General features: G+C 45.1%; 1 protein-coding gene across 6 annotated transcripts in view; it reads right to left on the bottom strand.

The window, feature by feature from the left end:
• Positions 1 to 14,114, bottom strand: part of DNAH11 (dynein axonemal heavy chain 11) — a 296,073-nt gene that overhangs the window by 195,931 nt on the left and 86,028 nt on the right. For all 6 annotated transcript variants that reach the window (XM_030550733.1, XM_030550734.1, XM_030550737.1 and 3 more), the window contains 6 exons: positions 8,986 to 9,108; positions 8,569 to 8,691; positions 7,944 to 8,168; positions 6,440 to 6,531; positions 3,790 to 3,916; positions 1,165 to 1,314 (listed from right to left, as the gene is read on the bottom strand). In XM_030550733.1, the coding sequence (XP_030406593.1) occupies positions 1,165 to 1,314; positions 3,790 to 3,916; positions 6,440 to 6,531; positions 7,944 to 8,168; positions 8,569 to 8,691; positions 8,986 to 9,108 (840 nt within the window). The remainder of the gene's footprint in view (positions 1 to 1,164; positions 1,315 to 3,789; positions 3,917 to 6,439; positions 6,532 to 7,943; positions 8,169 to 8,568; positions 8,692 to 8,985; positions 9,109 to 14,114) is intronic.

Below are 14,114 nucleotides of genomic sequence, written 5' to 3'. Positions count from 1 at the left end.
TAATTAAAGTTCTGTACTGGTGTAATTTTAAAAAATGATGCTGGAGGAGTTATATTGTTGTCCCTGCAAAATATGTTTTATAGATACTCGAGGGTAAAGGTGAAAAGATGCACTATCCAATCTAATTTTGAACAACTCAGATACATGGCTTTCAGAACCTTCTATGGGAAACATATATACAATCTCTTGTGATTTGGTTTACTCCTTTTCATAATCCTTCCCTCCATCAATCCTATGACCTTAGTTGTATATTAAAAAAGGAACGGAACACAGAAATTAAACAAAAAACCCACAACCATCAATGTTTGGAAAGCTCTTCACATCAGAAAGTGAATTCACAGAACATTCTGTGGTTGCCACTCTCTTGCTTTACAGCTATTAAAGGCGTTTTCCATGCCATCAGGATTGGGTTTAGTACCATTTTGTGAATCGGTGTAGTCAGTATTCAAAGGAGCAACCGAATGCTCTGCCTAGAGAAGTATTATAGACACCATCATTAGAAGTGTTTAAGAAGAAATTAGGAAAAAAACCCTTGAAAAGCAACCATGTAGGGGAAAATCTTGCTCCATGCTATCAGTTGGAGTACAAAAACTCAGGACATCTTTTCAGCCATCACCATTTATGAGTCCATGATCGTCACTGACAAGAGAGCTCAAAATGCTGCTACCGCTTCCTCTCCATTGAATACATCTTTTAATCTTCAGGAAAAAAGTGTGACAGGTTAATCTGTGTGAGACTGATCAAGTGATCATCACTTCTGGATAGAATCTGAACACCTGTGAGGTGTGTTTTAATGTTAAGAAAACATTACAAGAACCGATCCATCTAAGCGCAGTCTCAAAACAAACAATATAGAAGCTGACTTCTCCTCTGACCTCCTCCCATTGGCAGTCCTCTCTCTGGATCTCTTTTTGCCTTTTGTAAATTGGGGGAAGTAATTAATTGCACACTGATGGGCCAGCCCTGCTACTCTGCAGGCAGGGAGCTGTGTTCCTTTTTCTACATGAGGTTTACTATGTTTTTATATGGTGCCCATCATCTCCCAGTGTATTTTCCCCTAAATATCCAGTAAGTTTAGCAGAAGAGAATATTCACTTAGCCTCTCCTCCAACTCCGAAGAGAAAAAAAAATGCCCTCCAAGGAAGTTTAAACAACACAATGTACCTGACCAATGCATTCACATTCTGCATGGAATGGAACATATTCCTTTTCTTTGCTGTACATCCCCAGTGCAATATCTGTAGATTTCTCTTTATTATCTTGAAATTGAAGATCAGCAATGTTGTCAAAAAGTTTGGTAAGATGACGGGTCACCTGTTTCCAGACAATACAACAGGTTTAAGAAAATCAACCATCATACATTTGCTCAGATTTTCTATTTTTAATCCACATTTACCTTTACGTGGATTAAGATAATTAGGTAAATAAGCATTGTCTCACTCTGTTGGGTTTTTTTTCCCCCCCAATTGCATACAAGCCTGATTCTACAGGCCTTCAACACATAGAACTTGCATTGATCTTAGCAGGAATTAGACACTGACAGCAGCACTGGACCAGCATTTTGGTCTTAGATCTTAAAGATAACTCAAGAAATAAAGGCCAGATTATCCATAACATTGAGGAAGCTCTGAGGTTACACTGGGAGCTAACTTCGGTAGGATGCCACACAGGTGCAAAGACCTGAATGCAAGATCAGGATCCTAGGGTATACGGGCTATATTTAAATGCTTTTCTTAAGAGACATCCTGTGCTCATGGGAAAAGTGCCAGCCTGACAGCCAGAGAGACTGAAGTTCACTGTCCACAGAATAAATGTGGCGTGAAGTGGCAAAAACTTCCTCAATGCCCTGCCCGTATGCCACAATCCTGACAAGAAGGGTCCATCTCTAGCATGAGTGGGCAATTCAGTGGCCTTGGTCTCTCTACTGAAGTGTGCAGTTTTAAGGATGAAACAGGTCCCTAAGATTTAGTGATGTAAAGAAGCTATGAGAATTTAGGATTGTATTATTAAAAAGATTATTTGAGTCTCATGAGTCCTTTATTCTTTGGTAAAGTATTCCTTGCTTTAGGCATCACATCCCTTCTAAATACGCTCTATCCAAGGCACAGAAACAATTTTGATACCCTGAGAATTAATGGCTGCAGCAGGAGTGGTCACTACTGGGATGTCATCTGGCTTGTAGATAAGGTGATGTATAGCTTCTGAATAATATTCAAGTGCAGACGCTTCAATATAAATGAGCCTTTAGCTGCCAAACAACCTGGCAGATTATTGTTTGCGGGGAGCAAACAGAGTCATGGTTACAAAAACATTCCAAGTAAAATAGTCAGAAGCTCAATCAGTGACAATATAACAAACACCACAGACCTTTCAGCATTACTTGTCATTGTTACAAGTGGCATGCCTGAGATTTGATCTCTAACAAATGCTGGGCCACAGGCAGGATGGACTTTCTGATCTCAGTCTTTTCCATCTTTGACTTTCTATTAGATCTTACAGATGGCATGTGCACAATATTTCCTGTAAGAGAAGGCACAGCACTTGCAACACTTCATCCCTTAAAGATTGCTTCATTTCTCCCTCGGTGATGCTGTCTAGCAGATTGCCAGCTCAGGCTAGAGCAAGAGGGTATATGTGAATATCAAAGAAATGCTAAAAGGTCATTGTGTGTTCAAGCCAATTCATTTGCTAGAATAGATCAAAAGGAGATGTTGATTGTATTGTTTTTGGGTAATTAGGTAATCCTAGATCAAAGGTGCATTAGTATTAGGATGAGAATTTACTTAATGTGTAAAACTTCATGAAAACTAAGGAAAGATTGTTTGGACTGCTGTAAATAAATATATTGTGTATGTATCTGTAATTGGATTGTGCAACAAACAGAATTGGTGCCTTGGGACTGTAAATGAAGAGGCATGCTAATTTCAAAGCATGGGCCAACGTGTTCAACAATGGGAAATCCACAGACCCAGTCTGTGTTTAGTCAACAGAGGAAAAACCCATGCTGTGATGGAAACACTAGCCACAGGGTGGAATACTGAGTGATTGGACAGAGATCCCTAGAGCTATTCTATAGGTAACCCTGAGAGACTTATGAAACACTAGCAGATTCCAATATAATAGCAGAGATTTAGTACTTACAAACTTTGACTCACTTGTTAATGTATTTTACCGGCTTTAACCTCTCAGTAACTCATTTCTTTTTTCCTAGCTAATAAACGTAAAGTTAGTTTACTAGAGAAACTGGCTGTCAGCATTATCTTAGATGTGAGATCAAGAGGATCCACTGACCTGGAGTAAGTGATTGACCCTTTGGGGTTGGGAGTAACTTAATATAAGGTGATTTTTGGTTTTAATAACTCTTCATCACAAAGTCCTGGGTGGTAAAGGGAGCCTGAAGAACCTAAGGGGACTGTCTGTGGCTCCACAGTGAGACTAATATAGTAATCCAGAGCACACATTCATTACTGGCTTAGTGAAATCTAATGATAGAATATTCCACCAGTTTGGGGTGTCTCCCCTCTTTTCTGACAGTCTGATCTAAGATTGGCACTTTCAGTTGTAAGCCATACCAGAAAACATGACATCCTGTTTAAGCACTTTCAATTTTTCTCCACAAAAAACAAAGAAACAAGCAGAGACTGTATTATTTACAAATACCTATGTTTTGTTTACAGTGAAATCATACTTTAAAGGAGCATGCAGCCATATATTATCACTTCACAATTAATACTGAGAATGTTTTTCTTTGGACATAATGAAATTGCAAAAACATGCAGGCAATATTACCTGTCTTGGCTGTGTTCCTTTTGAGAGAATGTCAAGTAAATCAGCTGAAGAAACAAAATAGAACCGAGGAAAAGCTAAGCATTTGGTTTCTAAATATTCCGCAAGAGCTTTTTCACAAAGAGAAAGCCTGAAAATAAAAAGAAAATGTTCCTTACATTTACATCTCAGAATTATATGACACAGGGAAATTTCCTTTTACGAAGTTGCAAAATAAGAATTAAGTTGTGGGTATTTAAAAGTGGACAGCTTAAGAGGCACAAACCAACAAAGAGCCTGAAGAAGCCATTGTAGAAGCACTCCAAAGACTTCTCAGTGGGGAATGGGGTGGGAGAGAGGTCATTTGCAGAAAGGAAACTAGATAATAAATTTTCTATATTGATTCAGGAGAAATTAGTAGAGAGACAGAGAGATAAGCTGGGAATAGTAGGATTTCCTCTTATTTTTTTGGGTTAAGTATGGTGAAATGATTCAGGGAGCACCCTCCTAATGAAGGATACTTTGACCAAGGAATGAAAGCCAAATCTGAAGTGCTTTATAAAAGTGGCAACTGATGATCAGGTGGCAGATTTACAGATTTCTCTCCATGGAACTTCTCACACATTATGCTGCCTGACTGAACCAGGACATGCTCCTTTTTCAGGTGATCCTGGAAATCTAGAAGAGCCAAGCTGCATGGAGGCAGGTACCAGCAAAGGCCATGAGGGCACACGGTTTTGGGTAAGTGGATGTCTCTCTCCAACTTAGTCTCCTAAAGGGTCCAGCTTGAAGGAGTATGGGGTGGGGACAGACACCCTACTGTTGACCAGGGAGATGGAAATTTTGGGTGGAGGTGGTCCATTAATCTCAACCAGCAGCTAAATCCAGAGAAAAGGAAATGGCTGCTACTCTGAAGATGTACTACAAAGTTCTCTTTTCTTATAATGTGAGGACTGGCATATGTTGCCACTTACAGGGGCAGCGAGGCTCTGGACAGCTGTTCAAGTCTCAGGCGGCTTTGAAAAAAAAAAAAAACAACCCTTTGCTTAGGCCAGTGGTTCTCAAATCAGGAATCCGTGGCCCACTAGGGGGCCATGAGCAGGTTTCAGGGGAGCTGCCAAGCATGGCAGGCATTCAATTCTCTAGGACCCAGGGCAGAAATCCAAATCCCCACCACAAGGGACTGCAGCCCAGGACCCTGAACTCCACCACCCAAGGTGGAAGTTGAAGCCTGAGTAACTTAGCTTTGCGGTGTCCCCTGTGATGTGGGGCCTGAGCAACTGCCCTGCTTCCTACCCCTTAATGTTGGCCCCGGCTTTTATATGCAGAAAAAACAGTTGTGACGGACATGGAGTTTTTATTGCATGTTGGGGGTAGGGACGGTCAGAAATAAAAAAAGCTTGAGAACCCCTGGTTTACGCTATACAGAAAAAGCAGCCCACCTAGGGTGACCAGATGTCCTCATTTTATAGGGACAGTCCTGGTTTTGGGGTATTTTTCTTATATAGGCTCCTATTACCCTCCACCCCGGTCCCAATTTTTCACATTTGCTGTCTGGTCACCCTAAGCCCACCCTCTCCCACTGACTTGTTATCCGCGCTAGCTACACAGTACCACCGGACCAGCAGCTAATCATTGTAGCTTCCCAAAATGCATCCCTATAATCAATGCAAGTTTTCACTGCTCCCCTCAGGGTGGAATCTTTAATGGAGGAGCAAGATTAAAGTCATACCTAGTGCCATGCTCCAGGAGGCTCTATGGTGGATACTGTCCACTATCTCTGACCCTAAGCATTATCACAGAGAGAGAGAGCGAGAGAAAAAATCTCCCAGCCCCTCAGATTCAACCAGAAAGAGATGGGTGGGGAGAAATTTGATCTAAAATTAAACTATTTAAAAACCAAATTGACAAAAAAATTAGTAAGTTTATACACCTCTACCTCGGTATAACGCTGTCCTTCAGAGACAAAAAATCTTACTGCGTTATAGGTGAAACCATGTTATATTGAACTTGCTTTGATCCAGTGGAGCGCGCAGCCACACCCCCCTCAAGCACTGCTTTACCACGTTATATCCGAATTCATCTTATATCGGGTGCCATTATATCGAGGTAGCAGTGTACTATCTAAACCATCAATATTTTAGACGTGCCCCAAATGGTAAGCTCTCTTTTTAAAGTGTCAGTGTCACCTGATGATGAGAAGAAGTTATATATAAGTATCAGCCACATAATAAGGAAGTTACTGGGATCTAAAGTAAGGGTTAGTCTACACTAAAAGCGCTACATCAGCACAGCTGCAATGATACAGCTCCTTCGCTGTAGCATTTCTGGTGAAGATACTTTAAGCCAACAGGAGAGCGCTCTCCCATCGGCATAATTAATCCACCACCACGAAAGGCGGAAACCCTGTCAGCAGGAGAGCGTCTCCTACCAGCAAAGCACTAGTTTGGCCAGCACTTAGGTCTCTGTAACTTGCATCGCTCATGGGGGTGGCTTTTTCACATCCGCTAGCAAGGCAAGTTATATCAACTTAAGCCCTAAGTCTTCAAAAACATTATGTTGTTGTCAACCTGCACAAAACAGCAAACACACAGGCCAGCCTCCCAGCACTCCTTTACTGATTGTTCCTGATGTACACATTTGAACATATTCAAAATCATAGCTTCAATTTTACCTGCGTTGCAGACTTTCAAGTTTTTCATATAGATTTGGTTTGGTTGTTGCTTCTAGCACATTTTTTGTATTTGCTGTCTCCATCATTAATTCCTGTGCAAAAGTGAAGAGGTGTTAATTATAACATCTAAAATTCAAACCAAGATATTCCTTTTCATACCATTTGCTAAAATGAGTCAATAAAGCCGTGCAAGAGTTGGAGTGAATGGTACTAGTTTCTTTTTGGTTCCACTTTTTAAATGGAAAAATAATAAGGAAAAGCCCACTATTTATTTCATTTTATAGCCTTTTAAATTGAAGGTAAAAGCATTAAATAAATGTAGAAACACACTACAAGTCAATTGTGCCCATGGAAAGAAACTTCTGCTGCACTTTCATGATCACTTTCATGTGAGCCCTTCTAACAAAAAGAGTGACAAACAGCAGCAGAAAAGTATTAACTCCCATTATATTTCTTTGCTTGGACAGAAATATAAAAGACCTGATTCTCCACTGCCTTGGATCTTATGTGGTCATTCACACCTATGCAAAAAGGCTAAGAAGTGAGCATTAAATTCTACAAAATCAGAATGGCAGTGTTTTACAATTCCTTTGCACTGGTCTAAATGACTAGACAAGATCCAGGGCTACAGAGATTCAAGCCCAAAAGATTCAGATTTCAGTTAAATCAGAAGCCTCCATTAGATGAAAACACAAATTCTAAAAGACTTTTCACACTACAACCAGGGCCAAACTACTGGAAATATTTGAGATCATCTCATACTATGGACTGGATTGTGTCCCTGCCTACAGAACCATAAGGTGGAGAAAACTCCTCAGACCATAGGTCTGGGTTTATAGGGACAAACAGGTGCTGTATATCTGCTCTATTCCCTCACCCAAATCAGTGGATGGGATAGGGCAGAGAGGGTCAGAGGTTGGGTGGAGCATTAATTTCTTCCTCCATACTTAAACAGATGACTTCTCCCTAAAATAGGGTGGAAGTCTCTCTTAGACCTGGCCTGCACTCAAAATTTATACCAGAATAGCTATGTTGGCCAAGGGTGTGAAAAAGATTTACACCCCCATCATCAACAGAGTTTATGCTGACAAAACCCCAAGTGTGGCTCCAGCTATCCTAACTGAAGAAGGCTCCTGTCAGCCTAGCTACTGTTGTTCAGGAGGCAGAGTTCTTATCCGGGACAGAACTCCTCCTTCTGTATGCTTCATCTACACAAAGGGGCTATTTTGGCATAGAAGTTGTAATGTAGACATAGCTTGAATCATGATTCTTCTCCCGTGCGCTGGCCCTGGTGTGCTGCTCCTTACAACAGTGCAAAAACCCTTTATGCTGTTTGGTTTTCTTCTTATTCTTATTAATGAAGTCTAATTATCCACACTGTATAATTAAAATACCAATAATATTTTAAGACGTGTATTTAAGATAATGGACAATCTACTTTTCCTAAAATAAGACGACAAGAAGAACCATTTCACTACATTACGATAAACTATGTCCTACTAACTTTGAAGTCTGCATCAACTCCATCAAATCTTTTGGCGTCTTTAGGCAACTGGGTTCTGATATCATCAGAGCCAATGAAGATGCTTTCTAGATGAGACCATGTGCGTTGAATTTCCATCCAAATGAAAATGACTGAGTCTGCCACATTCAATGTCCTTTGCCAACTCGTGACTTGTTCAATGAAATATTCTACGTACTTACTTTGCAGAATTGTTTGCAACTGAACCTAGAAAAAACAAAAGGAGAGCATCAAAAAAGTAGTAATCAAAATAACTCATCAAGCACAGGAGTCATAGCTAAGAAAACTTTTACAAATTCTCTTGCAACTTATTATTATTGTATATCAGAGCAAAAGACATTATCTAGCCTTGCAAATGGACAACATATTATTAAATGACTTCAAAGAAACTAGGGAAATATAAGACCAAGGAGCTGTAATTTTGCTAACTCCTACACAGAGACAGGAATTTTCCTTAAGATATATATAGTTAAACAGCATACATATAATTTTATAGACTAACATCTGGGGAAAATAGGATTCACTGTAAATAAAAATTATAGAAAAAGTTGTGAGTTTAAACTATTAAAAATGCAATAGGAATAATATTAATATACCAAAGTCTTACCTGATTGTTCTCTAAAGTTTCAAAAAGCTGTTCATCACATTTTAATAATGGAGTTCTGGTTCTGTAATGCTCTTCATAGCAGAACTCCACGGTAGCCCATGTTTGGCTGATCTCTGTAAGAATCTAGTTAAAACCAGTAACAAATAACACTTTTATATATTTAAATTTGATGCCTCGGGCTGCAAAGTAAAACTATTGTATTTCAAAAAGCAGTATTTGTAAAATACACCACATGCAAAGCAATTAAATACTTTCACCTACTGTATCACATATCACATTCCAACTAGGGTAAATGAAACTATTTGTGTCAGCCATAAATTTCTTTATGGCTAAGTTTTGTCCATGTTCATGAATAAATTAATATGAAGGATTGTCATGCCAATGTATAACAGAAAAAAAGAAATGGGACTGACCCACCTTCTCAGTGCCCAGCTCTTTCACTGCTTTGTCAACAATGCTTCGGACTTCATCTTCCACCTTATGCAGCTGTAGTCCCAGCAAGTCTGCTAAGGTTGTGCCTTCAGTTATTGACAATCTGACCTGTAAAATAAACAAAATCTTTGTACAAAATATGCCTTGTGAGGTATCATTTGAAAACTATTATGTTGCTGGTCAATATCATGATGAAATGTGTGTAGCAACATTATATGTAAAATCATCAATATAAGCTGAAATCATGACTGAAGTGCATTTACCAGACAAGCATGGGAAGTGGGTAAACATGTTTCTCAAAGACAAAGGACAAGCTGACGCATCCTGCCAGGTGTCAAAGCTGCTGGAACATCACCTTCAAGTGGTCCTTCTTTGAGAAGGAAGGGAGGCCAGAGCAAAGAAATCTGCATCTTAGCAAACAACAGCATAGAACCTTTTTCACCACCAGACCCTTTATCTCCATCCTTACAGTGGGAATTAACTTTATCTAGGGGTAACCTTCAGGAAAATGCATCGTCAAAGGAGACAGAACTATAAGAGTGAGGGGCAAAACACCCAAGTTCTCTTTCTCTATCCATCTCTCACTCTTGCACCTAAGACGATAAAAGAAACAAGCCTGTGGGAGCAGATCCTGGCCTGAGAATTTAGTCAGTAATGTTACTGGAAACATGGTAAGAGATTTCAACTTGAGCCAAGTCTAGTTTGTTAAGTTTACTAGGAAGCATTTTATCTTCCCCTCGCTTGTAACCATTTCTGATTTTAATGCCTTATACTTGTACTCACTTAAAACCTATCCCCTTGTAGCTAAATTAACTTGTTTTATTCTTTAACCAAAACTAATCTAGTGTTGTGAACTGTGTGAGTAAAAAACGGTTACCCACCTTTTAGTAACTGTTGTTCTTCGAGATGTGTTGTTCATGTCCATTCAAAGTAGGTGACTCACAAGCCTAACCTTACAAGGTGGGGTTGGAGACCACTGCTGACTGGACTACTGCATGACTGAAGGCTGCATCATCCCTAGCCTGGTGCGTGATGGCATAGTAAGACGAGAACGTGTGGATGGAGGACCACGTCGCCGCTCTACAAATCTCCTGAGTCGGAACCTGAGCCAAGAATGCCGCCAAGGAGGCCTGTGCCCTAGTGGAGTGGGCCGTGACCAGAGGGACAGGGGTCTTTGCTATACGATAGCATTCCTGGATGCAGGTCGTGATCCACGAAGAGATTCGCTTAGAGGAGACCGGTAGCCCCTTCATCCTCTCTGCCATCGCGACGAAGAGCTGGGCCGAGCGTCTGAACGGCTTGGTATGCTCAATGTAAAAAGCCAAGGCCCTGTGAACATCCAGGGGGTGTAGCCTCCACTCTTTGCTGGATGCGTGTGGTTTCGGGTAAAACACCGAGAGAAAGATATCTTGGCCTATTTGGAACTGTGAAACGGCCTTGGGTAGGAAAGCTGGATGAAGTCTAAGTTGGACCTTGTCCTTGTAGAAGACTGTGTACGGGGGCTTAGATGTTAACACTCGAAGCTCCGACACCCATCGGGCTGAGGTGATGGCCACCAGGAAGGCAGTGTTGTATGACAGGTACAGCAGGGAGCACAAGGCTCAAAGGGAGGCCCCGAGGGGACAGATAGGACCAGGTTCAGGTCCCAAGCAGAGGTCGGCTGAGGCACATGCGGGAAGATCCTGTCCATACCCTTGAGGAAACGCCCAACCAGTGGGTGCGCAAACACGGAGGTACCCCCTTCTCCCAGATGAAAAGTGGATATGGCCGCCAAACGTACGCGAATGGAGGAAAGGGAGAGGCCCAGTTGTCTTAGGTGGAGCAAACAGTCAAGGACAATGGGAATTAGAACCCCCAGCAGGTCGTGACCCCGCTGACCCGACCAGATGGAGAAGCGCTTCCATTTAGCCAAGCAGGTGGTCCTAGTTGACGGTTTCTGCTACCCAGCAGCACCTCCCTGACCTGCTGGTAACACTGCAACTCCACTGGGTTCAGCCATGGCGCATCCAGGCTGTGAGGTGAAGGGACTCGAGGTTCGGATGGCAGAGGGAGCCCCAGTCCTGCGTGATCAGGTCCGGGAGTAGGGGCAGCGTCAGGGGCGCCTGAATGGATATGTGCAGGAGTGACGTGTACCAATGCTGGTGCGGCCACACTGGAGCTATCAGGATTACCCTGGCGCGATCCCTGCAAACCTTTAAAAGCACCCTGTGTATCAGGGGGATCGGAGGAAAGGCATAGAGCAGGCCGTCTTCCCATGGCCGAAGGAAAGTGTGTGACAGAGACCCCCGACTGCAGCCCAGGAGGGAGCAAAACCATCGGCACTTCCTGTTTTCCCTTGAGGCAAACACGTCTAACCGGGAAAAGCCCCAGAGCTGGAAAATTGAGTGCACCACGTCACATCAGAGGGACCACTCGTGACCCTGGAACGAGCGGCTGAGGGTGTCCGCCAAGACGTTCTGCTTCCCCGGAAGATAGAATGCTGTCAGGTAAGTGACATTGTGGACGCAGAAATCCCACAGTGCGAGGGCTTCCCTGCAGAGGGAAGAGGAGCATGCACCCCCTTGTTTGTTGATATAAAAGACTGCCGACATGTTGTCCGAAAGGACTGAAACACCTGCTGGCCAGGTGAGATCGGAAGGTCAACACACCAGGCGGACCACTCTCAGCTCCGTGACATTGATAAGCAACTCGAGGTCCTCCAGCAACCACAAGCCCTGCATCCTAAGGCGTCCCAGGTGCGCTCCCCAACCTTGATCCGAGGCGTCTGTCACCAGGGAGAGGGAGGGTTGCGGGGCAGCAAAGGGAACACCCATGCAGACTTCCCACGGGTTGAGCCACCACTGAAGCGAGCGCAGCACCAAGCGGGGAACGGACACCAGAGTCCAGGGGGTCCCCGACCAGGTGATAGACTGTTGCCAACCAGGACTGCAGCAGGCGAAGTCGGAGTCTGGCGTGGACCACCACATAGGTGCATGCCGCCATGGGGCCCAACTGCACTTCGTGAAGACCCTGGGAGCAGCTGACAGGCCAAACGGGAGCACCGTGAACTGCAGATGGACGCCGGCCACGACAAACCTGAGGTACCGGTGGTGCCGTGGAATTATGGTGATGTGGAAATAGGCGTCCTTTAGGTCGAGGGCAGCATACCAATCTCCTGGATCCAGGGAGGGAATGATCAAGGACAGGGAGACCATGAGAAACTTGAGTTTCCTCACAAACTTGTTCAGCCACCGCAAGTATAGGATGGGTCTCAGGCCCTCTTTTGCCTTCGGTACGAGAAAGTACTGGGAGTAGAAGCCTTTGCCCCTGCGCTCCTGCGAAACTTCCTCCACCTCCCCTGCCTCCGTGAGAGACTTCACTTCTTGAACCAGAAGTTGCTCGTGAGAAGGGTCCCTGAACAGGGATGGGGAAGGGGGTTGGTGGGGCGAGAGGGAGGAAAACTGGATAGAATATCCCCTCTCTACCGTGCGGAGCACCCATTTGTCCGACATAATTCAAAACCAGGCACGGTAGAAGTGGGACAGATGTGACCCAAAGGTAGGGGTGGGAGGATCCAGAGTCTCGATTGGCAGGTCGCCCTCGACCATACCATCAAATAGGGGGTCTAGCTCCAGATGGTGATCTCGATTGGCCAGACGCCTGGCCGGAGGAGAGATGCTGATGACACCTCCTACCATTTCTACCCTGCCTGTGCCCCAACTCATGGCAGGCCTGTGGCTGGTATGGATGAGGGGCCACCTGCGGCCTAATATTGTCTACGCTGGGTCGCGGGGATATGCAAGCCCAGCGAGCGAAGCGTGGCCCTCAAGTCCTTTAAAATACGGAGACGTTTGTCCGTTGTCTCTGAAAATAGCATCTACCCTTTGAAGGGGAGGTCCTGAATCGTCTGCTGGACCTCACAGGGCAGGCCCGAGACCTGGAGCCAGGCACCCCGCCGCATGACCAGGCCCGTGGCCAGGGTGCGCGAGGCTGAGTCCGCCGCATCTAAGGCAGCCTGGGGAAGGAGCTCCACAAACCTCGACATGGCCGAACACATGTTGTGGCCATATCAGCTTACTATTGCCTGTTGATTGGCAATGCGGAGTTGGAGTCCCCCAGTGGAGTACACCTTTCTACCAAAGAGTTCACATCTTTTTGCGTCCCTGCTCTTTGGTGTTGACCTCTGAAACCCTTGACGCTCCCGCTGGTTAGCTGCATCTACTACCAGGGAGTCGGGGGAGCGTGGGTGTACAGGTGTTCATGCCCTTTAGAGGGGACGAAGTAGCGCCACTTCGTCCTCTTGGCAGTAGGGGCCAATGACGCTGCCATAGGGTGCAGGACGTATCCACTATCGTCTTTATCAGTGGGAAGGCCACCCTGGATGGCTCTGAGGGGGCAAGGATGTCCACTACAGGGTCCGCGTCCACCTGGATCTCCTCCGCTTGGATTGCGAGGCTTTGAGCTGCTTGCCAAAGCAATTGTTGGAGAATTCGAGTGTCCTCTAGGGCCGGAGCCACAGCCATGTCCGAGACCGCCTCGTCTAGGGAGGATGACGAGAAGATTACATGGAGTGGCCCTTCCTCCAGTGCATGCAGCCCCTCTGGGTCCTGCGGCACACGGTGTTGAGGTTGCGGTGCCGGTTCTGAGTCCAAATGCAGCACCACGGCCGGTACCGGGGTCGCCAGTGAGCGACTTGGCATATCATGCAGTGGTGGCGTAGCCCAAACTAAAGCCGCTGCCGGTGCCGCTGCCCGGTTAGGGGGTGCTGAACTTGACGATGGCACACCCCTGCCCGGCAACGGTGCCAGTGGGGGAGGCAGCTGCGCCGGGGACATCAACGTCGAGGACACCGAAGCCGACCGTGACCAGGGCCAAACATCTGGCCTACCGACTGATGGTAGGCCCAGGGAGTCCAAAACGGCCACTGCGAGGGCGGCTGCCATTGTTGCTGCCACTGCAGGTAACATTGGTGGCTGGCCCTCAACACCGATCTACTGCTCCGCAACCTGCTGGAGCGATAGGAGTCCACCTCTGAGTCTGAGGTCTCTGAGTCTGAGGACCTGGGGGGAGCAGTGCCCGGTGCCGAAGGTGAGTGGTGTCGAGGTGACAGGAAGCCTCTCCTCTGGTCCGGTGCC

Source organism: Gopherus evgoodei, chromosome 2 (genome assembly GCF_007399415.2).
Source record: "Gopherus evgoodei ecotype Sinaloan lineage chromosome 2, rGopEvg1_v1.p, whole genome shotgun sequence".
Taxonomy (NCBI): Eukaryota; Metazoa; Chordata; order Testudines; family Testudinidae; genus Gopherus; species Gopherus evgoodei.
The sequence above is the reverse complement of the archived record's forward strand: the minus strand, read 5'-3'. Positions and strand labels throughout refer to the sequence as shown.